Source organism: Passer montanus, unplaced genomic scaffold (genome assembly GCF_014805655.1).
Source record: "Passer montanus isolate IOZ18808 unplaced genomic scaffold, ASM1480565v1 scaffold261, whole genome shotgun sequence".
NCBI lineage: Eukaryota > Metazoa > Chordata > Aves > Passeriformes > Passeridae > Passer > Passer montanus.
Window position 1 is genome coordinate 79489 of NW_024367273.1, and position 27604 is coordinate 107092.

The following is a 27604-nucleotide window of genomic DNA, read 5'->3' on the forward strand; positions in this document are numbered from 1 at the left end:
GAAAATTACCCTGGGCTGCAGGACAACCCCACTGCCGATGCTGTCCTGCTGGGGGATTTCCTTCTCCTTCCCTCTGCCATGGAGGAAAATCCCATCCTCTCCTTGTCCTTCCTACCTGGGCACTGAGCTGCAGACAGAGACCAGGGAGAACAAATCTCTGCAACAGAACCTCCTGGAAGAGGCAGAGATCCCACACGAGGAGGGGCTGCAAACCCAGTCCAGGGTGCTCTGAGGAGGAAAGACCCACCTTGTGCCGGGAAGGCAGCCAGAACTTCAGCCAGAGCTCTGACCTGGGCGTCCAGCAGCATATTCACAGGAAAGAGAAATGCTACAAGTGCTTCTTGGAATGTGGGAAGAGCTTCCGCAACAGCTCCAACCTCGTCATCCACCACTGGGTGCACACGGGGAAATGGCCATAGGAGTGTAAGGAACGTGGGAAGAGCTTCACTCAGAGCTCCATCCTGATCCGCCATCAGAAGATCCACACAGGGAAATGGCCCTAAAAGTGTTTGGAATGTGGAAAGAGCTTCAGTGACCGCTCTCACCTCCTCTGGCACCAGAAGGTCCATACTGGGGAATAGCCCTGTGAGTGTCCCAAGTATGGGACGAATTTCTACTGGAGCTCCCACCTCGTCACCCAGAGCGATGCCTTGACCCCACACCAGTGGTTCCATTTGTAAGGGAAGCCCTGCAAGTGCCCTGACTGTGGGAAGAGCTTTTGTCCAACCTTATCACCCATCAGAGGACAAATATTGGATGATCCATGGTGACCCCCATTGGGCAGAGACCCGGTGGTCTACACTGGAAAAAGACAGCTTGACCAATGTTCCTGGTGAACCACATTGAGCAGAGACCTGCTTACCCATGTTCCAAGTGATCCACATTGGGAAGACATCTGGCTAGTGGTGTCCATATCCTCCTTGTTCCCCACAGGCACCCTGATGAATGCAGAGGAAGGAACATCCATTAGAATGCAGGCCAACATTGGAAATTCATTGGGAAGAGCAGTCTTGTTGACTTTAGACCCCAAAAAATATCACCAGCAGCCACCATGCATTTCTTTAGGAGGCATCAAGCAAAATGGGATGATCTTTGAGGTCTTTTGCAACAAAGAGGTCTTTTTAATTTTATTGTTCTAATTCTCTATGGCCCACAGGCATCTTCCACAGACAAGTGGTGATGGATTGGTGCAAAGACCAAACTATTCAAATCAAGGCTCCAAAAAGGGTTCTTCCCACCCAAACAACCCAGCAACAGATAAACTCACCTGAGACCAATATGTAAATCCTTCAATTTGGACCTTTGTTTTCTTTTGAGCCATTTTAATCTCTTACAAACTGATTAAATTTGGGCTAAAATAAAGTAATTAAACAAAGATCTTCAAACCCCAACTATTTCAATTTGATTTCAAGGAGAATTTGGGATTTAGGGGGATAATCAGGAGGATTTGGGGATTTTTGTGGAGATTTGGGGTTGTTTTCCTCAAAAACAGGGCTGCTCATGCAAGGTGATTGGGGTCATGATCTCATAGTTGTGCCAAGAGTATGTGTCCCTGTAGTGCAGTACCTGAGCCCATCTCTTCTCCAGTAATTCCAGTTGGGTGTTCCAGTACTGGGCCTGGGTGTTCCCATATGGGGTATCCCCTCAAAGTGCTCAAATCACTGTTGAAGTGCTAGAGCTGCTTTAGGTTATAGATGTTCTTCTCCATGAGCCTCACCCGCTCAGGGCTGTTCAGGAAGTGACACCAGGCTTTTCCCATCCACAGGAACACCACTGTGTGGGCAAGGAGGCAAGTTGGGGGATGCACCCCCCTACCCCCACCACCCTACATCAGGTTGGAAGCTCAGGGGGCCACTCTGGATCCCCCTTTCCAGCCCCCACTCTGCCACGTGGCCGCTGCAGCACCAGCTGCTGTGTGAGGGGAAGTCCCCCATTTGCTCCCGAGGGATGGACAGGGGGATTGGGGCCCCTCCCCGTGTGGATCTCATCCCCCACGGAGCCCCAAGGAATCGCTCCAGAGATCAAGTGATGGGGAATGCAAAGGGTCGCCCACTGGGAACCCTTTTCCCACTGTTCCACCTTCCCTTATGCGTCCTCTCAAACACCTTTCAGTTCCCTCTCCTGCCTCCCTGCTCAACCCAGAGCCGGGGTGCTCCCAGCAGCAGCAGTGCCACCAGTGCGGTCGCAGCTGCCGCCCCTCGCCCCGCGGCAGCGCCGGGCAGGGGCCGCAGCCCCAAAGCAGCTGCGCTGCACCGGGAGCACCAGCCCGGAGCAGTCGGGACCAGTTTGGCCCGTGGGCAGCATCAGCCGTGCCTGGGCAGGGCCGGGCCCCCATCTGCACTCCCCCTGCCTCAGCTGCCCCCTCGGAGACAGCTTGGGGGGCCCGCTCCTGGCGCTCTCCATGTGTTCCCTTCCCAAATTCTCCTGGCAGGGAGCGCCGGGGGTGGGGGTCACACTGGAGTCCAGGTGAGGAGGCTGAGCACTGCGGGTCTGCCTGGACACTGCCGAGTCACCAGCACCAAGTGCTCTGCTCGGCTGAGCTCTGCCTGAGGGCTGGAGCTGCGGCAAGGGGGGCACCCTGCTCCAGGGGGGATGTCCGGCAAACGGGGGACTCTCACAGGCCTCTCACTTGTAATCCCCTCCAGCGGGTTAACCGTGACTGGATGCAAGGTGCCACCAAAACTGCTTTGTCCCTGCCCTCCGCACCTGGACAGGGAAGAGAAAATAAAAGGCAAGGCGCAAGAATTGAAATATGGACCAGGAGGGATTGCTCCACAAACACTGTCACAGGCAAAACAGACCCACCCTGGGGAAAGGACCTCAATTTATTACCAACCAAATCGGAGCAGGATAATGAGAAGGAAAATAACTTAAAAACTCCTTCCCCCAGCCTTCCTCCTTTCCCAGGCTCTCCCTCCTCCCTCCAGCAGCACAGGAAGATGGGAATGGGTGTCATGGTCAGTTCATCGCACCTTGCTCCTCTTCCTGCTGCGCAGGGCGAGAAGTTTAGGAGTCCTTCCCCTGCCCCAGCGTGGGTCCTCACAGGGCCTCAGGTCCTTCCAGCAAAGCTGCTCCAGTGTGGGCTCCTCTGCCCAGGGATCCACAGGGCCCTGCATGGAGGCTGCTCCAGCACGGGCTTCCCACGGGCTCACATCCTTCTTTTTGGGCATCCCCTTGTTCCAGCGTAGGCTCCTCCAGCGGCTGCAGGAGAATCTCAGCTCCGGCACGTGGAGCAGCTCCTGCCCCTCCTTCTGCACTGCCCTGGGTGTCTGCAGAGCTGTTCCTTTCACATGTTCCCACTCTGCTCTTCTCTGGACCCAATTCCATCTGCACAAGAACTTTTCCCTTCTTGAATCCATTATCCCTGGGGTGTCACTGCCATCTCCTATGGGCTTGGTGTTAGCGAGTTGTGGGTCCATCCAGAAGCTGGTGCTGGCTTTGCTGGACATGGGCAAATTTCTGGCAGCTTCTCACAAAAGCCATCCCTGTAGACCCCTACTTCCAAAACCTGGCCACACAAAACCAGTACATGGGCCACCTGGAACATGGATCACCGGTCTCAGCCCAGTAAGGGTCACTGTGAATCATCCAGTGTGGGTCCTCTGATGGGTGATGAAGTTGGAGCAGCAGACAAAGCTCTTCCCACAGACAGGGCATTCACAGGGTGTTGCGGAGTGTCCACAGTGAGCCTCTGTTAACGACCTGCACTCCCAGAGCCCAGAGCAGGCTTGCTTAAACTGCTGACAAACAAGGCCAGAGATAGGTCTCTGTGTGGAGCTCCAAACCTGGTTTATTGCAATGAAGAGGGCTCAGGGACAGAGGGCTGAGGACAGGGTTTTACATGGCGGGGGGGGGGGGGGGGGAGGGGGGGGTCGGGGGAGTGTGGGGGGGGGGGGGGGGGAAGAGGCGGATCTGAGGGTCAAGGGCCAATGGGAACTGAGTACAAACAACACAGACGAGGGGCAGCCACCTGGGGAACCAATGAGGCAACAGGGGCAGAGCATTGCAGTAAACCGGGACCAACAGGGGACAAGAGAAAGGAGATCATTCTAGGGGGAGTACATATAAGGAAAAAACGGCAGTTGAACCGGGTGATACCAACGAAGCCTGCTGCATTAACACGAGCCTGCAAACACCTATGGGTAAGACCATTGTATTCAGAGGGCTGTCTCTCTCTGACCCTCGTCACCTTTGCCCTTGCAGGGCTCCAACGCTGGGCCCCTGGGCCTCCACAGCATGACCTGCATTACAAGTGGGACTGTTGGTGTTGGGTCAAGCCAGAGCTGCTGGAGAAGCTTTTCCCACACTCCTCACACTCGTAGGGCCTCTCCCCGGTGTGGGTGCGCCGGTGCAGGGTGAGGTGGGAGTTGCGTTTGAAGCCCTTCCCGCAGTCGGGGCAGCGGAAGGGCCGCTCGTCTGTGTGAATGCGCTGATGCAGGAGGAGATGGGAGCTGGTCCGAAATCTCTTTGCACACTCAGGACACTCATAGGGCCGTTCTCCACTGTGGATCTTCTGGTGCTGGATCAGGTCAGAGCTGGTGCTGAACCTCTCCCCACACCCCCCACCCTCAAAGGGCCGTTCCTTGGAGTGCAGGCGCTGATGGGTGAGGAGGTTGGAGCGGTCATTGAAGCTTTTCCCACATTCCTTGCACTTGTAGGGCCGTTCCCCTGTGTGAATTACCAGATGGCGGATCAGACAGGAGCTCCTGCTGAAGCTCTTCCCACATTCCAAGCATTCATAGGGGCGTTCCCCTGTGTGGATCATCCGGTGGCGGAGGAGGTGGAAGCTCCGGCTGAAGCCCTTCCCACATTCCAAGCATTTGTGGGACTTCTCCCCAGCTTGAGGCTTCTTCATCAGCTCTGAGTTCCAGCTGAAGCTCTGGCTGCCTTCCTGCTCCTCCCTGGAGCATCCTGGGGTGCGTTTGCAGCCCCTCCTTGTGCGGGATCTCTGGGACTTCTCTTCCCCATTGGCTTCCTGCACTGTGGAGGCACTCAAAACAGCCTCTTCCGCAATGTTCTGCCAGGGGGATTTCTCCTCCTTGATCTCTGCCTTCAGCTCATAGCCTGGGGGAGGAAGGACAAAGAGATTCCCCCAATCTGTGCCCGGCAGGACGGGCAGCAGGGTTTGTCCTGCAGCTGGGGGTTGTGCTGAGCTGGGAGATGGAGCAGAAATGAGGGGGAAATGGGAAGTGACTTCCTCACCTGCTTGGCTGTCTTGGAGCATCTGCCTCTTCCTTACAGCCTCCTCCTCCATTCAGCCAAGTCTTAGGAACGACAAATCCTGTTTTTGGGGGAAAACAATGTGTGAGTGTGCTGAGTTGGAGGTTCCTCCTGCCCAAGTCCATCTCTAGAAGTCATCAGGTATCTTGTGTCCATGGAAACCTCTGAAAAACCACAATGCAGAAAAAAACCCCCTCCAAAATATTAAGATTCAGCAAAGGAGTCCTCCAAGTTTCCCCCCTCTCTGGTCTCTCCATTTTGGGGTCCTGGAGGTCTTCCCTCCCCTGGGTCTTGCTTAGGGTTGCTTGAAGTTTTAGAGGTCCTAGGGGTCCCTTCTCCTCTGAGTCTCTGTTTCGAGTGCTGGGGGTCCCAGGGTTCCTGCTTTTCAGGCTCGCCCCACTCCCGGGTGCCGGGGACATCCCCCCTCCCAGTCCCCCGTTTCAGGGTCGACGGAATCCTGCCCTCCCCGTTAACTCTGTGCTTCCTCCTTTCTAGTCTGCCGGGGGTATTCCAAACAGGTATGGCCCCTCTCCGGTCTCCCCCGCCAGGGGCAGCCAGGACCGGTGTCCCCTGCTCCCGCCGGGCGATGTCCAGCTGGCGTGCATCCCCGCATCCTGCCCGCCGCCGCCTGGGCTCTGCCGGCAGGCACGGCTGGGATCCCCCCTCGAACAAAACAACCCCCGGGGACGCCCGAGATATGTGGGGTAAGCTCCTCCTCCCCGGTCACCTGTGGGATGCGGCGGGGCAGATGCTCCACGGGCCGGGAGGGCTGCGGACACAGGGCGCGGTGGACACGCGAATTTCCTCTCCTTCCTCTTCCTGCTACTTTTTCTTCTTGTCCTCTGCAGAAGATCAGACAGCTACAGAAGCTGACCTCCTGGCCCTGGTACATAAGGCAAGAACAAAAATGCAGACTCCTCTTCCTCGTCGTCTTCCGGCTTCTCCTCCTTTTCCGGCTCCTGCTCCTCCTCTTCCTCTCCCCTCGCGCTGCCTCAGCTCCCCCCTGTCCGCTCCTGCGGATGGGACGGGACGGGACGGGACGGGGGAGGAAGGGAGAAGATGGTGGAGGAGGTGGGTCAGTCCCGAACCGAGATGGGGGGAGCTGGGATTTGGGGGGAAAGAAGTGGGAGAGGGAAGATGAAGGGAGGTGGCACAGCTAAAGTGGTTCCCGAAGGGGGTCCCTTCCTATCTGCCGTACCTAATCCCTGGAGGGGTTCCCTGCGGCCCTGGGGGAAGCGGATCCTCACTGAGGGGCTCATGGGGCAGAGGGGAGTGGGAAACGGGGATCCGGTATGGCCTCCTGAGCTTCCAGTCGGCTGTGGGGTGCTGGAAGTGCTGTGGCGGGGGGCACACCATGACCTGTGTCCCTGCCCAAAAAGGGGTGTTCCAGCGGACGGGAAAGGCGGAGTGCCACTTCTAGGACGGCATTCCAGAGTGGAGCTGGGCAGGAACAGCTCGGGCACTCCGCTGGAAGCCGCTCTGCATCATCCTATGCTGATTCTCGTCTACCGCTCACCCAGCTCCGGGCTCTGGAAATTCTCTTCTTCCATCTGCATTCATCACCTACCAGCACCGGCACACGGGGAATAGCCTTACAAGTGTGAGGAATGTGGGAAGAGGGTTCAGAACATCTCAGATCTCATGAAACATCAGTGGACACACTCGGGAAAATCTCTACCCCAGCCCCCCTCCTGTCAAGCCACACCATGATCTGAGAAATACTTGTTTAGGCCTTGGCCTTGACAAGCAGCCCCTGGGCTTAGCTCCTCTTGAGTCTCTTGAGTTTCTCACCAACATTGTCTGTGTCTGTTCCAGGAACTGGTGCTGCTCAACAAGCTCCAACAACCTTGGAAACTTTTTTTTTTTTTTTTTTTAATGCCTGAATAACATCCCAAATGGGATCATATTTTTGGTCTCAACCTTTCCCAGAAAGTCACCAACCTGAGCTGGGGCTAGGATGGAAAATGTCTGTGACTAAAGCCCATCCCTTGAGCCCTATAAACAGCAGCCCTGAGTGAGACCCTTGGAACTCTCCTGGGCCGCAGCAGCTGCAACAGCAGCTGTGAACTCTCCTGTTTGCTGCACTTGGGGCATCCCCAAATGATGACGGGTCCTGGGCTGAGCCCCTCAACTCCTTGAGGCTCTGCCCTGCACCTGGTGGGAAGATGCAAAGGCAACTGAAAGGAGAATTCCACTGGATTCCAGGGGAATTCCCCACAGGGACCTCGTACAGACTCCTCCTGTCCATATGTGTGTGACACTGAATATGCCATAGCAAATGTCCTGGGAATGCCGCTCTCCTGGAGTCGGAAGTACTTAAGGTATGTAAGCCAGTTGGGCCTGTGGGTATGTTCCTGTTGTGGTGTAATAAATTGTATGTGAAGTTACTGATTAAGTTTCAGTTAAGTTTAAGTTAAGTGCTATTGGGGCTTTAAGCATAAACTGTTGAAATCCAGGCTCAGTTCTGCACAGGTGTCTACTCTGACCCTTGTGACTCAACAGTGGGGTCTTTCATATTCCTTTTTATCCTTACCCTTTTCTGTTTTCTTTTCCCTCATCCCTTCCTCCCCCAGAACCTCCTGAGGTACATAAAAAGTTTGGGGTTTATTTCAGTTTGGATTGATTGATTTTTGATTTTCGTTTCCTTTTTCTTGGCGTGCTTTAGCCAGGTAATCTTCCCTTCCTCTCTCCCTCCTTCTCCTCCTCCTCCATCCCTTCTCCTCTTCTCCCCGGGACCAGCACCCACTCTTGGTCTCCTGTGCCTCCCAAACCCACAGCATCCCACAGGAGGGGCAGGGATGAAGCTGGGGCAGGTTGGGCTGGGGCAGTGCTGGGCTCTTGGCTGCTCCTGCCCACACTCAGCCCCCACTGCAGCTACCACTGCCAGGACAGTGTAGGGGGGGGCAGGCTGGATGCCCTCCATCTTCCCCCTCATCAAATTCCCCTCCTGGGGGGTGCTGAAGGTGAGGGGGGGTTCAGGTGGGATCCACGTGAGGAATGTTGGGTGCTGTGGGTCTGCCTGGCAGCTGGTGAGTCATCAGCCACCCCCTGCAGAACTGGGGGATACCCTGCAACCCCTTCAGGAACGGCGTCCCCCTGGCCCCTTCCTCCTCAGCCTTCAGCTGTCTCATTTCAGACCCCATCTGACCCCTCCTAATCCCCATCCCACCCCTCCCAATTCACATGCCACTTCTCCCAAATCCCATCTCACCCCTCCCAATCCCTATCCCATCTGCCCCAGTCCATATCCCACCCCTCTCAATTCATATCCCACCCCTCCCTATCCCCTTCCTTCCCCTCCAGGGTCTGGAGTGCTGTGGTATTGAATATTTTTGGGGTGGTATTGAGTCATTTTGAGGTGTGATTGAGCCTTTTTGGGCTGGGATGCAGACACTTTCAGTGGCATTGAGTGGTTTTGAGATGATGGATAGAACCCCTCACCTTTTGGGGTGCAGAGTAATGGAGGAAACTCCTGTAAATTCCCTCAAAAACCCCAAATCCCCCCAGACTACAAATTCCCCCCCAGTCCTTTTAAAATGGTGGGGTTTTACACATCTTTGATGAGGTTCTTTATTTTTACCCAGTTTTGGGTGCTTTTAAAGGATAGATCACAAGAAAAATCAAGGCCAAAATTAAAGAAGTTACGTGTCAGCATTGTTTGAGTATCCATGGGGTCGGATTGGGTTGGGTGGGTTAAAGAGCCTTTTTTGGAGGGGTTCCCACAAAATTGTCTCCAAAATCTTGGTCTCTGCCAGTGCTGGATTACCATGTGTGTGACCAACTTGAATCACCAGGCTGATTCAAGTCCAAACATGGTCACCATAGATAACACAATGTAGGTTCTCTAATGGGTGAACTTGGAGCAGTGAACAAAGCTCTTCTTGCAGGCAGGGCCCTCGCAGGACTTCCCTTACCTGTGAGACTGTTGGTGTTGGGTCAAGGCAGAGCTGCAGGAGAAGCACCTCCTGAAATAAATGGGCAGGAGATCTTTCTCCTTTTTAATGCCTTTAAAAGAAGAATCAAATGCCTTTTGAAGAAAGGAATTAAAAGAAGAATTGAATGAATTCAATTCAATGAATTGAGGAGGAATGAAAAGAAGAATTAAATGCCTTTAAAAGAAGAAGAATTTAATGCCTTTATTAAGAAGAATCAGCTCAGGCGGGGAGAAATCGACAGGTCGCGCCCACGCCGCCGCTGCTCCTGGGCGTGTCATGGAGGAGGAGGGTGATGCAGCTTTGTCCGCTGGTCTGCAGGCAGAGCTGGGGATTCCGTCCTCATGGGAGAGTAGCAGATTCCTGACTTTTTTGTCTAACACCTCGGGGCATCTCTTTAATCAACATCTTTTCAGGTTAGGGTGAGACACAAAAAGGATCCAAGCAGGTATGGGACTATGCTCCCATCCTTAGACGTCACTTAGGTCACTTGTTGGCTCGTAATTTGAGGGGATTTTCCTGGGAAAAACTAAAAATTCGGGGCCCAATGCATTTCTCATCTGCATGCTGGCTCTGATGTCACTGCTATTTTCCTCGTACCCGTACTTGGAGCGTCTGTCCTGTGTCCCTCCCTGGCAAGCGGCCAGCATCAGGGGAACAATGGTTAATCACCGGCCATTAACAGGTAATTGAAGAACTTTTCTTTGGCAGTGAAACTAACTTACAACAACTGGTCTGACTTGTTTTTAACTCTGCAACCAAAAAAAAAAAAATAGATAGCTTTCTATTCATAACACCTCCCACACTTGGGACATTCCTAGAGCCTCCTCCTGGTGTGGATGCTCTGGTGTCAGATCAGGTTGGAACAGTCACTAAACCTCTTTCCACATTCCCTGCACATGTAGGGCTGTTCCCCAGTGTGGATGCTCTGGTGGCAGACCAGGCAGGCACTTCACCTGAAGCTCTTCCTGCATTCCAAGCATATGTAAGGCCATTCCCTAGTGTGGACCTTCTGGCGGTAGATCAGATGGAAGCGGAGGCTGAATCTCTTTCTGCATTCCAAGTACGGGTAGGGCCGTTCCCAGTGTGGATCTTCTGGTGGCACATCAGGCTGAAGCTCTGGATAAAGCTCTTCCCACATTCCAAACACTTTTAAGGGCTGTTCCCCACATGGATCTTCTGGTGGCAGTTCAGGCTGGAGTTCTGGCTGAAGCTCTTCCCACATTCCTCACACTCATAGGGCCAATTCCCCATGTGCACCCAATGGTGGGTGAGGAGGTTGGAGCTGTTGCTGAAGCTCTTCCCACATTCCAAGAAGCCCTGGTAGGGTTTCTCCCCATCGTGAAGCTGCTGGTCAACCACCAGGTCAGAGCTCAGCTGCCTTCCCAACACATGGGGGGTCTTTCCTCCTCAGAGCACCATGGGCTGGATTTGCAGGCCCTCCTTGTGGGGGATCTCCATGGTTTTTCCTCCCTGTTGACTTTCATGTGCTGTGGAGCCACTAAAAATGGCGTTTTTCATAAGGTTCTGCCACGGGAACTTGTTCTCTTGGGTTCCATCCACAGCTCAGTGCCTGGGGGAGGAAGGAGATTTGCTTCCATGCCAGAGGGAAGGGGAAGGAGATCCCCCCAGTCTGTGCCTGCAGGATGGCATTGGCAGCAGGGTTGTCCTGCAGCTGGGGGCCATGCTGGGCTGGGAGATGGAGCAGGAGAGAGGGGAAAGGGGCAGTGACTTCCTCCTCACCTGCCTGGGTATCCTGGAGTATCTTCCCCACAGTCTTCTCCATACAACCAAGGCTTGGGAATGACAAATTCTGTTTTGGGTGAAAAAAAAAAAATCAAGGTATGAGCTCATTAGGTTGGGGTTCCTCCTACCCCAATCCATCTCTATATATATCTATATGGTCATCTTGTATTATCTAAAAGCCTCAGAAACATGAAGACTCAGTGTCAAAAACCCTCACAGGAGTTCTCCCTTTCTAATTGCCTCTTTCTGGAGTTCTGCAGGTGCCCCTTCACTGGGCTGCTGGGGGTCCTACGGGTTCTGGGCTTCCCCTCTTCTTGGGTGTTGTTTAGAGATGTCTGGGGTCCCAGGGGTTCCCCTGATAAGAGAAATGGGTCTTAATGTCTTCACAAAAGACTAGGTCTGGAAGAACCAATCAGGTTCTGAAAGAAGGTGTGTGAAGGTCTTCATGAACATGTTGAACATGTCATGAACAATATGACTTTGTAGCAGAACCCAGACAGTTTGAACTTCTGAGCTTTAGGGGAATATGCAGTAGGTGGTTCAGGTGGCTGTACCTCAAGAAATGGGGAAACAAAGAGGGCAATACGCAGCCAAAATTTCAGGATAAAATGAGGTTGCATCCTTTTATGAGCCCTAGTGGACTCTGTCCCTTTGTTCGATAAGGTTGCAGGGCTCCTCTGTCTTTGTGTGAAAAACGCCAATCACTTGTTTTTGAAATTTTAAAAGTTTAATAGTAATAAAATAGTTATAAAAATAGTAATATAATTAGAATAATAAAATTTGAACATTTGAGATTAGGACAATATGAGACAATAAAAACAAAGAGATACGGACGTCTGAGTACCTTTTTCTGGGCAACACAAGCCTGAAAAAGGACCCCCGTTAACAGAGGATTAACCCTTAAAAACAATTGCCTGTTGCATATTCATACATCTCATACATGATGCATAAATTCCATTCAAACACAGGATTCTGTCTGGTCACTGTCAACTTCTTCCTCTTAATCCTCATGCCATCTTCCTGTCTGAGCGAGGTGGGAAGAAGTTAGTTTTCTGCTGAAAAGGTAGCAATAAATTCCCTTTTTCTGAAAGGTTTAGGTGTCTTGTGGCTTCTATCTGGTGCGAGTCCTTTCTTAAACATCTTGCATAGCATAGTTTCTATTTTAACATTATGTTATAACCTAAAACTATAATTAATACTCTACTTAAGAAAATTAATATAGCATAACTTTCTAGCATAATACAATATTTATTTTAATACTTGTGAAAAGCCAATCATAAAATACACATTTTTCACATTTGTGAGCACTGGCTCTTCACAGCGTGGTTTTTCCACACACCCATCTCCAGGCTCCCCCCTCTCCAGGCTGACAGGTTATGGCTCCTCTGTTGCCCCCTCTGTTCTCCCCTCTCTGCTCCAGACTGCCGGGGATTCTGCCTCCTCCATGTCCTCATTTCAGGATCTTGGGGTTTTCCCCCTCAGCTCGCCCCCGCTGCCGGCACTTGGCGATCGCCGTACGGCTCCAGGACCCCGCATCCCCCCGCCCACCACCACCGCTGCTCTGCCGCAGCCGCCACCGGGACACCCCCAAAAAAACCCCACCTGTAGTGTTATGAATAAAAAGTTAACTATTTTTTTTAAGGTTGCAGAGTTAAAAACAAGTTAGACCAGTTGCTGTTAAGTTAGCTTCATTGTTAAGAGTTCTTCTTCGGTTACCTGTTAATGGTTGGTGATTAACCATTGTCCCCCTGATGCTTGCCAGGGACCCTGCAGGTACCAGGAGAATGGGAGTGGCATCAGAGCTAGTATGCAGATGAGAAATGCATTGCACCAAATTTTGCAGTTTTCCAGGAAAACCCCTAAAAATAACGAGCCAACATAGAACTAGGGGACCTAAGTGATGTCTAAGGATGGGAGCGTGGTCCAGTGCCTGCTTGGATCCTTTTTGCTTCTCACCCTAACCTAAAAAAATGTTGACTAGAGAAATGACCCGGGATGTTGGACCGAAAAGGTGGAATCTGCTAATCTCCAGTGAGGATGGAATCCCCAGATCTGCCTGCAGACCAGCGGACAAAGCTGCATCAGCATCACCCTCCTGCTCCGTGCCACTCCTGGCAGCAGCGGCGGCGTGGGGGCGACCCGTCGATTTCTCCCCGCCTGAGCTGATTCTTTTTAATAAAGGCATTAAAAAGGAGAAAGACCTCCTGCCCATTTATTTCATGTAGGGTATGCCCCGAGATGTTTAGGGCAGGCTCACCTGAAGAATGCTGTGGGCAGTACAGAGAGTGGTGGACCCCCTTCTCCTCCATTTTCATCCCTCCTCTTCCTGCTCCTCCTGGTCTTGCTCCTGCTCCTCCTCTGTGGCCACCCTTTCTCCCCCTCTGTACCATGGCCACCCTAAGCTAACCCTAACCCCACAACAGCACTGGCTACGGAATGGGGTAACCCCCCAACCCCCCCAATCACCTCCACAGGATTGACCGGAAGCGTGGGGACTCCCTCCCCGCCCCAGTGTGGATCCGCCTCCCTCCTCCCAAGCCCGAAGGAACAGCTCCGAGGCTCAAGTGATGGAGGACAGCCAGGGATCCCATAGGAACCTCTTTCCCGCTGTCCCACCTCCTCTTATCCCCCCTCTCCCACTCATTCCTGTCGTCCCTCCAAACTCCAGCTACCCCTCACCACAGTTTAGGAGTGACCAACCCCGCGTCTACCTCAGAATGCGGTTCCACGCCCTGTTATTCCAACGCTTCTCCCGCTTTTCCACCATCACCCCTTCCCTCCCACAGCCAGGGAGGCAGGCAGCCTTCCTTCCTTCCTTCCTTCCTTCCTTCCTTCCTTCCTCTCCTTCCCTTCTCTTCTTTCTCCTGTTATTCAAGTTTCTTTCTTTTTGTTCCTTTTTCTCCTACTCCTTTCTATTTTTTTCTTCTTTTCCTTCTTCCTCTCCTACTTCTCACCACTTTTTTTACATGTTCCTTCCTCTCTTTGTTCTACTTCCTCCTTCTCCTTGCCTCCTTGCTAATTTCTCTCATTTTTCTTTTTCTTTTTGTTTTCCCTTTTTTTATGCTCTCTTTCTTCCTTCTCTTTGTTCTTTCCTCTCCTTCTTCCTTCCTTCCCCAGACAATTAGCTGTGGATGGTGATCAAAGGGGACAAATTCCCCCAGTAGAACCTTGTGGAAGAGGCTGTTTTGAGCGGCTTCATGGCTCAGGAATCCAACAGGGATGGAGATCCCCCATGAGGAGGGGCTGCAAACCCAGCCCAGGAGCTCTGAGGAGGAAAGACCTTCCCTGTGCCAGGAAGGTGGCCAGAGCTTCAGCCAGAGCTCTGATCTGGGGGTCCAGCAGCGGCTTCATGATAGACAGAAGCCCTACAAGTGCCTGGAGTGTGGGAAGAGCTTCAGCTGGAGCTGCCACCTGACCCACCACCAGGTGATCCACACTGGGGAACGGCCCTATGAGTGTTGGGAATGTGGGAAGACCTTCAGTGATGTCTCCATCTTCGCCTCCCATCAGCAGCTGCACACTGGGGAATGTGCCCATAAATGTGGGCAATGTGGGAAGACTTTCAGCCAGAGCTCCGTCCTCCTCACCCACCAGCGCCTGCATACGGCGGAATGGCCCTTGGAGTGCCCTGACTGCAGAAAGAGCTTTGTCATCCACTGCCACGTCCACAGTGGGAAGAAGCCTTATGAGTGTCCTGGGTGTGGGAAGAAGTTTCGAGCAGCTAAATTCTCATCAGGCATCAGCAAACACACATGGAGGAGAGAACTTATGAGTATCCTGACTATGGCAAGAGATTTTGGAATAGCTCACATCTCATCAGGCATCAGGGGACACATACCAGGGAGAGGCCCTACGAGTGTCCCAAACGTAGGAAAAGATTCAGCCAGAGCTTTGCCTTGACAAAATACCAACAGACCCACCAGTAAGGGAAGCCCTGCAAGTGCCATGACTACAGGAAGAGCTTGAGTTGAAACTCCGAGCTCATCACCCATCAGCACCTGCACACTGGGGAGAAGCCATAACAAGCGCTTGGAATGTTGGAAGAGCTTCAGCTGGAGTTCCAGTTTTATCACCCACCAACATCTGCACACTTGGGAACAGCCCTACACCTGTGGGGAATGCAGGAAGAGCTTTAGGTGGAGCTCTTGCTTGAGCAAGAGGATCCACACCAGAGGATCCACACAAGAGAACCACCATACCAGTGTGAGGAATGTGGGAAGAGTTTCACTGATGTCTCCAGTCTCACTCACCAGTGCCTGCACACTGGGGAATGGCCCTACAAGTGTCAGGAATGTGGGAAGAGCCTTAGCATCATCTACTACCTGATCCGCCACCAGAAGATCCATACTGAGGAACAGCCTTACGAGTGTCCTGAGTGTGGGGAGAGGTTTCAGAATAGCTGAAATCTCATCAGGCATCAGGGGATGCACACAGAGTAGAGGCCTTTCTGCTGTACCAGCTGTAGGAAGAGCTTCAGCTATAGCTCCAGTCTCATCACCCACCAAGACATCCACAGCTGGGTGAGTGTTGGGAGTATGGGAGAAACTTCTGCAGCTCTGCCTGGATCTCACACTGCACCCATCAATAAAGGAAGCCCTTGTGAGTGCCCCAGCAGGGAGGAGGGGGAAAGAGCTTTGTTTATTGCTCCAGCTTCTTCACCCATTGGAAGACACACACTGGACGATCCACAGTGACCCACATTGTGCAGAGACCTGATGATACATATGCAGAGCTGGGATGCATTCAAGAAGCTGCTGGTTTTTTGAGGCCTGTGATGAACAGGGATAATTTGAGGAATGGGATGTTCCCCAGGTGACCACCAGAGACCCTTAAATGATGCCAACTCTAATGTAAAGGAGTTCCAAGAAGTGATTTAAATATGTAAAAGAATTTGAGGGGAATGTTTAGCATATATGTATGAGTTTGGGAAATGTATTAATATGTATTAGTTATATAAATACAAACAAATATGAGAACTGAGTGTGTGTGATAGGGGGAGTCATACCCTGCACACACCTAGCACTGAAATAAAGCTGCTTTCTAATAGTGAAATTACATGGTTAAAGAGATTAATTCCTGTTTTCAGTGACATTTTCTTCTTATCAGCCCCTCCCCCACACACAGCGGGGGGGGTGTTCGTGTCCCCACCTTGCACAGCACTGGGAGCTCCAGTCCTTGAGGGATATCCTTATTCCACAGAAGAATCTCCACATCCCTCTCCCCCTACGAACTGGATATGTCAGGAGACTCTGTAGTAAAAATTTGGGATCGGGCTGTTACAGTCTGAAGCCCTGCATTGTCAGTCAGATGTGCCCAGGCTGCTGTGCCAGCTCAGCAGCTTTGGAGAAGTTATCACTTGGTTGTTCCTTTATCCTGCTATTTTAAAAGATCTCCTGTATCTTATATCACTGTCATTCAACGCCAAAACCAGTGCAAACCGCCTTCATTTACCGCTGGCATGTTTGCAAGCAGGGCATTGTTTGAATTGTTTGACCCCATTCAGGCAGAGTATACCCACGGGATGTCCCTGCCCACTGTCCCACCCCCAATTTTCCTCATTCTCCCATTCATTTCACATGGTCCCTTCAATCCCCAGCTCCCCCTACAGCTTAGTTTCAGGGTGTTCCCCCACCTCCCGCTCGGTATTGGGAACTCAGCCCCTTCACACTCAGTTTGGAAGTCAAAAGATCCTCTTCTCCGCCCTTTCACACTCCCTTCTCATCATACATCAACCTCTAGTCTCCAAGTTTCCCCAGAACTTGGTTCGGGGTTGCCACCTACCTCGCACTAAATTTAGGGGGTTGATGTACCCCTTTCACTGAGTTCTGTAGATTCCATATCTCTCCCACTCCGTTTATGGGTCCCAGACCAAACTTTCCACCTCTTTCTCACTGCACTCAGATCCCCAGCCCACCGTACCCCACTCTGGATGTGGGGAGGTCCTACCCCACCCTTTTCCTATCCTGACCTGTCCTGGATTAGGGTAAATCTGGGAGAAAACCTCCAAAGGGGGCCCCTCAGAAAGAAAACCCACATGGCCCCTTCCCCCCACCGTTTCGGGAAGGATTCCTCGGAGAGAAGTGGAAAGAACCTGTTTATTTAACAGGCAAAACACCCCCAGCACACAAAATGAACAATACCAGATGACAACACTTTCACCGATCTGAAAAGGATGACAAATTCAGAAAGTCTTTCCTGGGAGTGGTCGCTCCCTCTGGCGCTGGGGATAGCTGCTGCAGCCACAAGGTGCAAACTCTTGGTGTTTCCCAGGTCCCAGTCCGGAGCAGGTTTGAGTGGTTCCAAAAAGGGAAAGGAAACACAGTCCAGGGAAAAAATCTGGACTGCTTAGCTAAGCTAACTAACAAGCAGAAGCAAAAAGCAAAAGCAAAGCAGGAGCACAGCAGAAGCAAGAGCAAAGCAAAAGCAAAAAGCAAAGCCAAAAAAGCAAAAGCCACACTATGTACTGCCCTGTCTCTGTGTCCTGCCAGCCGTGGGGGAGCAGGCTGATAACAAACCAGAACAAACCTTGCTCTTCAGAGCCAGTCTTGAAGGCACAGTACATAATATCCAGCATTAACAGAACACATGACTGGGGATACAAGCATCATGACCTCATCCTAGGACATGGCCTCACTGCTTCCCATCGTCCCCGTCCCTGCTTCCCCCCATTCCACACCCTGCCCCATTCACCCGAGCTCTCTGTGCCCGCAGCCAGGGGTGCTCCCAGTGCTCCCAGTAGGGCCCCAGCCGTGCGATCCCACAGTGGAGGGGTCCCCAAAGTGGCCCCAGGAGCACCAGACCAGCACGGGCCATCGGCGATGCCCGGGCAGGGCCGGGCTCTGCGGGGACGGATCCGGCCTGGGCGCCCCCATCTCCCCCCCCCCAAATTCCCCTGGCGGGGGTCGCTGGGGCCGAGGGGGGCTGCAGGGTCCGCCTGGACACGGGGGAGTCCTCATCGGCTGGGGCTGCATCAAGGGGACACACTCTGCTCCAGGGGGGATGCCCTGCAATCGGGGGACCCTCACAAGCCAGTCATAACCCCTCAGCCATCGGAGGAACCATGGGGTCACCCCAACCTCCCAAAATGAGGGCAAGGGGGCTCCACAAGCCATTTATAACCCTGAAAATTGGCAGAAAACAGCAAGATCCTCTCTGAAATGGGGTCATCTCATCCTGCCATAATGAGGGGGCATCACCGCAGCCCCCAAGAATAGCAGGGAGTCACCTCAGCCGCCGAAAATGAGCAGTATATTCCCAAAAGCCGTTCATAACACCTCAAACCTAGCAGAAAGCAACAGGGTCCTCCCCAAAATGGGCTCCCTGTACAGCTCACTTTTCCAAGTGCCAGAGCCACTGTCTCTCCCCTCTCCCACCACCCCCCACTCAGGATTCTGGGTACCCCAAAAACTCACTTAGGAAGGGGGGTGCCCAAAAATCCCCTCAGGAATGGGGAATATCACAGAATCTCTTCAGGAATGGCAGATACCCCAAAACCTCCACAGATTTGGGGGATACCCTGAAACACCCTCAGGGACATGGTCCCCCCCATCCTTAACATCCCCTATCTTTTGCTATCTTATTCCAGATCCCTTCTCACCCCTCCCAAAATGTATTCCAGCCCCTAACCTGCATCCCGCCACTCCCAATCCCACCACTCCTAGATATGAAGATCCCCTTTCCAAGCCCTATTTCCTCCATCCCATCCCACTCCTCCCAAACCCCATTCCTTTCTTCCAAACTCCATCCCACTTCTCCCAATCCAAATCCCACTCCACCCCAAACCCCATCCCAACCCTCCCAATTCACATCCCACCTCTCCCAATCCCCATCACACCCCATCCCACCCATCCTGGGGGTTTTGAGGGTTCTGTGGAATCACATAATTTTTGGGGTGGAATTGAGCCATTTTGAGGTGGAACCATGCCCTTAAGGGGTGGAACTGAGCTATTTTAGGTTGGGATTTAGCCATTTTGGGATTGAGTAATTTGGATGTAACAGATTGACCCCTCTTGGATTTGGACTGCAAAGCAATGGAGAAAACTCCAACATTTCTCCAAACATTCCCTAGAACCCCAAAATCTCAGTAAAATGGTGGCAGTTCAGAGGTTTTATTCAATTTTTTTTTTACCCCAACCTTGGGTGTTTTTAATGGATAAACAGGAATAAAAAAAATCAAGGCCAAAAGAAAAAGATTTACATGTCAGCATCTGTGAGTGTCCATGGAGTTGGATTGGGTGGGTGGAAGAGCCTTTTTTAGAGGGGTCTCTACCACATTGTGTTCAAAATTTTGGTCTTTGCCCCAGTCCATCACCATTTGGCTGTGCAAGATAACCATGGGCCAGAGAGAATTAGAATAATGGAATTATTTAGGTTGGAAATTACCCTAAAGATCATCCAGTGTTGCTTGATACCAGAAGAAGAAATGACTAGATGTAGCAGATGAGATTTTTTAGGGTTTAAGGTCAACAAATCCGCTCTTCCCAATGAATTTCCAACATCAGTCTATGTCCCAATGGATGTTCTTGTCCCTGTGTTCATTCAGGTGCCTATGGGGAACCAGGAGGATGTGGAAACCACAAGCCAGGTGTCTTCCAATGTGGATCACCAGGAACACAGGTCACCAGGCCTCTGCCCAACATGGATCGTCCAATGCTTTTCCCACAGTTGGAGCACTTGTTGGGCTTCTCTTACCAGTGGGTCCGTTGGTGTGAGGACAAAGCAGAACTCTGGGTGAAGGTCTTCCCACACTTCAAGCACCTGTAGGGCCTCTCCCCAGTGTGGATGCGCCAGTGCTTGACTAGGTCAGAGCTACGGATGAAGCCCTTCCTACAATCAGTGCAGTGGAAGGGCCTCTCCTCTGTGTGCATCCGCCGATGCATGAGGAGATCGGAGCTGGTCTGAAACCTCTTCCCACACTCAGGACACTCATAGGGCCGCTCCCCGGTGTGGACACGCTGGTGGATGACAAGGCTGAAGCTGCGGTTGAAGCTCTTCCCACATTCCAAGCAGTTATATGGCCGTTCCCCGGTGTGCAGCCGGCGGTGGCTGATGAGGTGGGAGCTCTGGATAAAGCCCTTCCCACAGTCCAAGCAAATATGTGGCCGTTCCCCAGTGTGGAAGCGCTGGTGGTATGTGAGGCTGGACCTCTTGCTGAAGCTCTTCCCACATTCCAAGCACTTGTAGGGGCGTTCCCCAGTGTGAAGGCGCTGGTGGACCACCAGGTCAGAGCTCTGGCTGAAGCTCTTCCCACACTCCCCACACTCGTAGGGCCGTTCCCCAGTGTGGATCTTCTGGTGGCGGATCAGGTGAGAGCTCCAGCTGAAGCTCTTCCCACACTCCAAGCACTTGTAGGGCTTCTCCCTGCCATGAAGCTGCTCGTGGATCACCAGCTCTGAGCTCTGGCTGTCTTCCTGGCACAGGGTGGGTCTTTCCTCCTCAGAGCTCCCTGGGCTGGGTTTGAAGCTGTGCCTCATGGGGGATCTCTGGGGCTTTTCCTCCTTGCTGACTTCCTGTGCCGTGGAGCTGTTTAAAACAGACTCTTCCACAAGGTTCTGACATGGGGATTTGTCTTCCCTGGTCTCTGTGTGCAGGTCATTCCCTGGGGGAGGAGGGAAGAAGGAGAGGAAGGGAAAGGAGAGGAAGGAAGAAGGAGACAGAAGAAAAAGGAATGAGTGAGTCAAAGGAACAAGGAGAGGAGGGATTGAAGAGAGATAGGAAGGAAGAAGGAGCAGGAACAGGGAGAGGAAGGAAGTGAGAAAGGCAGAAGGAAGAAGGGGAGGAATGAAAAAGGAGGAGAAAGGAGAAGAAGGAACAAAGAAGGGGAAGAAGGAGAAAGGAGAGGAGGGAATGAGGAAAAGGAAGTAAGAGGAAGGAGCATGAAGAAAAAGGAGGAAGGAGAGACAGGAAAGAGAAGGAACAAGGAAAAGAAGGAAGAAGGAACAGGAGAGGAAGGAAAAAGCAGAAGAAAAGGGAGGGAGAAACAAGGAGAACAGAGAAGGGAGAAGGAAGAAAGAAGGGGAGGAAGGAGATCTGCCTCTGTAGCAGAGGGAAGGGGAAGGACATCCCCCCAAATTCATACCCAGCAGGACAGCTGGGGTTGTCCAGCAGCCAGGGGCAATGCTCGGCTGGGAGATGAAGTAGAAGAGTGGGGGGAAGGGGCAGTGATTTCCTCCTCACCTGCCTGGGTGTCCCAGAGCATCTTCCTCTTCCTCTCAGTCTCCTCCTCCATCTGGCCAAAGTTAGGGAATGATAAATCCTGGTTTTGGCAGAATAAACAAGATGTGAGTGTGCTGGATTGGAGATTCCTGCTGCCAAATCCATTTCTAGAAGTCACTGGGCATCTTTTCTCTATAAAAACCCCCAAAACACTAAGACACAGCCCCTAAAACCCCAAGATTCAGCCAAAAACCCCTCTAAAATAGAAAATTCAGCCAGAAAAAACTACAAACAGCCAAGATTTAGCCCAAAAAACAATAAAAATACCACGATTCACACCCCCCCAAAACTTCACAAGATCAAGATTCTGCCAGAGAAAAATCTCCCAGGAGATCCCCCTCTCTGGTCTCTCCACTTTGGTGTTTCAATGGTCCCCCTTCTCCAGGCTTCTGGAGTTCCTCTGTGTATAGGGGATCCTCATTCCGGGATGCCAGGGGTCCCGAGAATCCCAGAAGTCTCCCCACTTTGAGGCTCTGGTGGTCGCTCTTCTCTGGGCTGCTGGGGGTCCAGTGTGTCATGCCCTCCCCACCTCCTTCGTGGCCCCCCTGCTTAGGGATACCGCGGATTTTGGAAGTCCTGTGGGTGTTTTCTCCTCTCACTACTATCTGCTTGAAGATGCTGGGCGTTCCAGAGTTCCCCCCCACCCTGGGTTTCCCACTTTGGCGTTCCCTGGGGGAGCCCTCTCCAACCTATCCTCCTCCCCTGGCTGCCGGCCGTCCCCCCTCTCTGGCTCCCGAGCGTACCCCCTCTCCACGTTTCTCCCTCTCCGTGCCCGAGCCCCCTCCAGGCGGCTGGGGATCCCCCAGCTCCAGTATCGCCTCTCTCCGGGGCTCCCCCCCACAGCTCGGCTCTTTCGAAGGGCCCCAAAGCCGGTGTCCCACCCCCTCCCAGGAGCGGGCGATCGCCACGAGGGCGGGCTAACAATGGAGGCGGCGGGCCCTGACCAGGAAAACCAGCCCGCCCTCCGCGGCTCCGGGGACCCGGCATCCCCCCGGCATCCCCCCGGGGCTCTGCGGCCAGCCGCCGCCGGGACCACCCCAAAAAAACCCACCGCCCGGGGACCCTCCACTATCCTCCTAAGGGGCATTTCCGGGTCAGCTTTGGATTCCCGGCAGATCCCAAGATCCCCCTCCCAGAAAACTCCACCAGGAACCCCGCGTGATATTTGGGGCGAGCTCCCGCTCCCCCGTCACCTGCGGGATGCGGAGGGGAGCACCGACGTTCCCAGGGCTGGGGGGCTGCAGCTACTACGAGCGGGGGGCTTGTGGCTCCTCCTTTTCCTGCCCCTGCTCCTGCCCCTCTTCCCTTCCTCTTTCCCGCCTCCTCCTCCCCCTCCTCCGCCTCCTCCGCCTCCTCCGCCTCGTCCCTCTACTTCTTTTTCTAAAGAATCCTTACTCCTCGTCGTCTTTCATGCGTCCTCCCCCTGCTTCTCCGTGTTCGCTCCTTCTTCTCCTCTTCCTCCTCCTCTTCCAGGCACCCTGCCTGTGTGTATACACTGGGAAAGCAGAGGCTGGAGAGCAGCTGCGGCAAGGGGCCTGGGGATGCTGATCGATGCCCGTGTGGACCTGAGTCAACGGTGCCCTCGCAGCCGGGAGGGCCGTCCGTGTGCGGGCTGCATCAGGCTCAGCATCGCCGGCCGCGCCAGGGACGACACTCACAGACAACACATACCGATGGGGATAGGAATTGAATTAATTACCTGTCAAAATAACAGCAGGATAATGAAAAGTAAAATGGATTCTATAAACACCTTCCCCGACTCCTCCCTCCTTCCTAGGCTCTCCCTCCTCCCTCCAGCAGCACAGGAAGATGGGAATGGGTGTCATGGTCAGTTCGTCGCAGCTTGTTCCTCCTCCTGCTCCCAAGGAAATAAATTTGGGAGTCCTTCCCCTGCCCCAGCGTGGGTCCTCACAGGGCCTCAGGTCCTTCCAGCAAAGCTGCTCCAGTGTGGGCTCCTCTGCCCAGGGATCCACAGGGCCCTGCATGGAGGCTGCTCCAGCACGGGCTTCCCACGGGCTCACATCCTTCTTTTTGGGCATCCCCTTGTTCCAGCGTAGGCTCCTCCAGCGGCTGCAGGAGAATCTCAGCTCCGGCACGTGGAGCAGCTCCTGCCCCTCCTTCTGCACTGCCCTGGGTGTCTGCAGAGCTGTTCCTTTCACGTGTTCCCATTCTGCTGTTCTCTGGATCCAATTCCATCGGCACAAGAACTTTTCCCTTCTTGAATCCATTATCCCTGGGGTGTCACTGCCATCTCTGTTTGACCGACCCTTGGCAGTGGTGTGTCTGTCCTGGCGCCTGCTGGTGTTGGTTCTGCTGGACACAGGGAAGCTTCTGGCAGCTTCTTACAAAAGCCACTCCTGTAGCCCCCCTGCCACCAAAACCTGGTCACACAAACCCAACACAGGCACTAATGAAAGAACCCTGGAAGGTCCTTGCTTTCTCTTTGGGAACTATTGGTCAGGTCACCTCTCATGTCACAGGTCCCACCTGGCCTGCCCCATTTGTCCAGCAAGACAGAAAGAAAAGAGACAAGAGAAAAGCAGGAGGTAGGAGAGAAGGAGGTAGAGAAAGAGCCAGAAAATGGGATCCTGGGAACAAAAGAAGGATGGGAAGATGCACCAGGATGGCAAGAGAGACAGACAAGTGGAGAGGGGTATCTGTAGTTACTGCAGGCTCTGCTTTTTGCACAGATGGAAACCTGGTGGCACCAAGTTCTGCTGGTGGGCTCCTGAAGGGAATGTCAGTGCCTTTCCTTGGGAAGTACAAGATCTGGGCCCATTGTTGCTGTGCAGGTGATGGCCACCCAGGGGAGGGAAAGACCAGCAACAGCTTTCTGTCCTGGGACCTTTTGTGTGGGAGCAATCCCCCGGCTTACTCAATTTTGGGAGGTGGGCTCTCTCAATGTCCCTCCCTGGGCTGCATCACAGGCCCCTGAGCCCTTTATTGTGCTGAGTCAACAGTTCATGGCCTCTTGTCTCTCTAGACTCCCCCCAGAGTTCAACCTGCAGCTCTACTGCAGCTGCCCCTGAGCCACCTGCATCAGGTGTGTTCATGACCCTGCAGGGTTTCCTGGTGCCCAGGGGACATTGTGACACTGCAGGGCATAATGGAAACAAGGGAATTGTATTGGGTTTTCATGGCCAGCTTTTAGTAGTGGAGGCAGGGGGCTACAGGAATGGCTAATGTGAGAAGCTGCCAGAATCTTCTCCCACATCTGGTAGAGACAATGCCAGCCAGCTCCATGATGGACCCGCTGCTGGCCAAGGCTGACCCCATCAGAGATGGTAGTGATAATATATTTAAGAAGGAAAAAAGAAAAAAAACAACCCACCCTCTTGTACAAATGGAATTGGGTGCAGAAAAGAGCAAAATGAGAGTATGTGAGAGGAACAGCTCTGCAGACACCAAGGTCAGTGGAGAAGGAGAGTCAGGAGGTGCTCCAGGTGCTAGAACAGAGATTCCCTTGAGATTGGATGCCCAAAAGAGGGCTGTGAACCCATGGGAAGGCCATGCTGGATGCTTTGAAAAGGATGTGATGACTTGGGAAGACCATGCTGGAGCAGACACCTTGCAAGGACCTCCAAACCTGCAGAGAGAAGAGCCCATGCTGGGACAGCTTTGCTAGAAGGACTTGAGGCTCTGTGGGCGATCCATGCTGGGGAAGGACTCAGACTTCTTTCCCTAAACAGCAGCAGGAACAAGGTGTGATGAACTGACCATGACCCCCATTCCCATCTCCCTGCACTGCTGGAGGGAGGAGGGAGAGCCCAGGAAGGAGGGTGGTGTTTTTAGGATTTATTTTATTTCTCATTATCCTGCTCTGATTTGGTTTGTAACAAATTCAGTTCCTAGTTCCAGGCTGTCTATTTTGACCGTAACTGTGGTCAGTGAGGGATCTCTTCTGGTCCTTATCTTAAGTCTTGGGCCTTTCCTTATATTTTCTCTCCTGTGTCCAGATGTGGAGAGGAAGGACAGAGTAGTTTTGATGGCACCCAGTATCAAGCCAGGGTCAACCCACCACCAAATCCTACATAATCCAGGACTGCAGGAAAAGCTTTGGAAGAAGCTCCAACCTCATCAAGCACCAGTTGATCCATACTGGGTAGACCCTCTGGATGCCAAAACTATGGGAAGGGCTTCACTGTGAGCCCAAAGTTCCTGGAACACCTCTAAGATCCATCTGGAGGAGGCCTCTAAAAGTTCTCTGGCTGCAGGAAGAGGCATAAGGAGTCAAGGTCCTGCCAGAAGTAGAAGGTGGTGACAAGCCTTAAGCCCAGGGCCCCAGGAGCACCTGAGGCTTTCCAGCTAGACTCTGCTGAGCCCCAGGAAGGGGCTCACACAGCCTCTCATTCTGCCTCCAAAATCCCTTGGGATCCCCCATCCATCTCTGCATTCCCCCTCCAAGATCTCCAGGCTCCTGAGATGAGCACAAAGGAGTGGAAGTCCCCGACTAGGGAGACCATAAACCCCAAAATTTTATCTCCATTCACAAATTTTCTGTTTTCCTCTGCTTTTCCCCTTTCCGTGTTCTGCCACAGCAGGTGGGAGCAGCCAAGAGCTCAGCGCTGCCCATCCAGACCTGCCCCAGCTCCATCCCTGCTCCTCCTGCGGGACACAAGGGGTTTTGGGGGGAAGGGTGGGCGCTGGTTGTGGGAGGAGGAGGAGGAGAAGGAATGGAAGAGGAAGGACGAAGAAGGAGCGGGATGAGGGCGGAGGTAAGAGGAGAAGGAGGTGGGAGTACAGAGGACAAGGAAGAGGAAGCGGAAAGGAATGAAGCTCACGGGGACAGCGCTGAGTGTATCCGCAGCCCCTCCCCTCGCGAGCATTGCCTGCACACCTTCATCCCGCAGGTGACTGGGGAGGGGCAGCTCGCCCCAAATATCTTGAGGGGGAGGGGAGTGTCCCTGGGACTATTTTATTTTTCGGGGGGGCGAAGATATTTCAAGTTCACCCCGAATATCTTGGGGCAGGTCTCTTGTTTTTTTTTTCGGGGGATGGGGGAATGTTTCGTCCTTGCAGGATACCAAAGCAAACGCCCCCTGGGAGGATTCTGCGGAGTCTCCAGGAGGTGTTTTTTTGTGAGGATGGTCCCAGGGGCGCCTGCCGGCCGTGGGCGGGGGATTACCCCGCCTGCTGGGGCTGCGCCTTGCCGGGTCCGGCCCTGCTGCCTCCGCTGCCAGCCCAGAGCTGCCGATGGCGGCTGGGGGGAGGTATGACACTGGTGCTGGGGACTCTCCCGGGAGAGCCGGATGGGGTGTGGGAGCACTGGGACCCCCAGAATGGGGACAGTGGAGAGGGGCCATACCGAAGCTTGAGGACCCATAGCAGCCTGGAAGCGGATGAAGAATGGAGAGGAGGGGGCCCGGTGAGGAGGGATCCTGAAAAGGGGGGAGTCCCGCCGGGACCCTGAAATTGGGAACCTGGAGAGGGGAAACCCCTGGGAGCCTAGAAAGGAGGGAGGAGCCTGAAAGGGGAAAGCATGGAGAGGGGGCACCCCCAGGAGTCTGGAGAGGGGTATCGCCTTGTAGCCCTGAGAGAGAAGGAAGGAGCCTGGAGAGGTGGGAGCCCTTGGATCCCCGGGATGCTGAAAAGGGAACCCTGGAGACAGGGGACCCCCAGGGGCCTAGAGAGTGGGGATCCTGGAGAGGGGTGGGTTATGACCAACCTCTGAAGATTTATAGTGGTATCTATCTGTCTGTCTGTCTATCTATCTATCTATCTGTCTATCTATCTATCTATCTATCTATCTATCTTTATGCACATTTTTTTTGAGAACTCCCCAATTTGGATGTAGTGGAAAGGAGGTAGGCAACCATTTTGGTTATGATTATCTACAGAAATGCAACAATATAAAAGCATAAAAATAACATGTAAGAAAACATATAAGGAAAAGAAAGAAAGAGAAAGAAAGGTTAAGAGTAGAAAGGTATAACTATCTGTGGATCCAGACATGGGACTTGACTGTTGCGATTTTGATGTTGGTTGAAGTGATGGTCACTGTGCTGATTTGCTGGGGCTGGGTGAGGCCCATGAAACACAGACTTCAGTGGGTTAATATATGCTTGGGGTTTTGCAGGAAGGTCTATGTTCTTCCCCTGGAAGGGGGAGTTTGCACAGTCTGTTGAAACACTGTGGATTTGTTACAACACTGTGGATTTATTGCAACACTAGATCGTATGCAGTGCTCTGGTGGAAGGCTCCAGAAATGAGTCTGCCCCATCAGAAGGGATGAAAACCTTCAGCCCTCTGTCTGAATGTTCCAGTATGTCTGAATGTCCCAGTATGTCCCTTAGGGAGGGGGGAGTTTTTACAATTGAGCCAGTTGTGTTAAGGATAAAATTGCCCTGCTCAAAAGCACTGTCCCACCTTGCTGGATCAGCTTCTTATAGGATTCTTCCCTTATTTGGCTCAAAGCCCAGCTTCTTGCTAAACCAAGTTTGATTTGTTGTGGTCATCCGCTGGGGCTCACACCCTCTGCATCTGGGCTGTTC

General features: G+C 53.0%; 1 protein-coding gene and 1 pseudogene across 1 annotated transcript; one reads left to right on the forward strand and one right to left on the reverse strand.

The window, feature by feature from the left end:
• Nucleotides 1-3890: 3890 nt before the first annotated feature.
• LOC120503617 (zinc finger protein OZF-like) lies at nt 3891-22881 on the reverse strand. Its single transcript, XM_039712295.1, has 5 exons — nt 22509-22881; nt 21075-21153; nt 19614-20496; nt 10054-10102; nt 3891-4822 (listed from the first exon to the last, which is right to left on the reverse strand). The coding sequence occupies exons 2-5, from the start codon at nt 21124-21126 to the stop codon at nt 4247-4249; spliced, it is 1560 nt and encodes a 519-aa protein (XP_039568229.1). The 5' UTR covers nt 21127-21153; nt 22509-22881; the 3' UTR covers nt 3891-4246.
• On the forward strand, nt 6185-15944 carry LOC120503613 (annotated as a pseudogene).
• Nucleotides 22882-27604: the final 4723 nt, after the last annotated feature.

Coding starts and splice junctions, on each gene's coding strand:
- LOC120503617 (XM_039712295.1), bottom strand. CDS start 21,126: ATGGAGGAGGAGACTGAGAGGAAGAGGAAGATGCTCTGGGACACCCAG. Junction 10,103..19,613: donor TTCACCCAGAGTTCTGCTTT/GTCCTCACACCA, acceptor CTTCAGGTGAAG/TGCCTGCCTGGTCTGCCACC. Junction 4,823..10,053: donor ACACTGGGGAACAGCCCTAC/ATGTGCAGGGAA, acceptor GAGAAGTCCCAC/AAATGCTTGGAATGTGGGAA.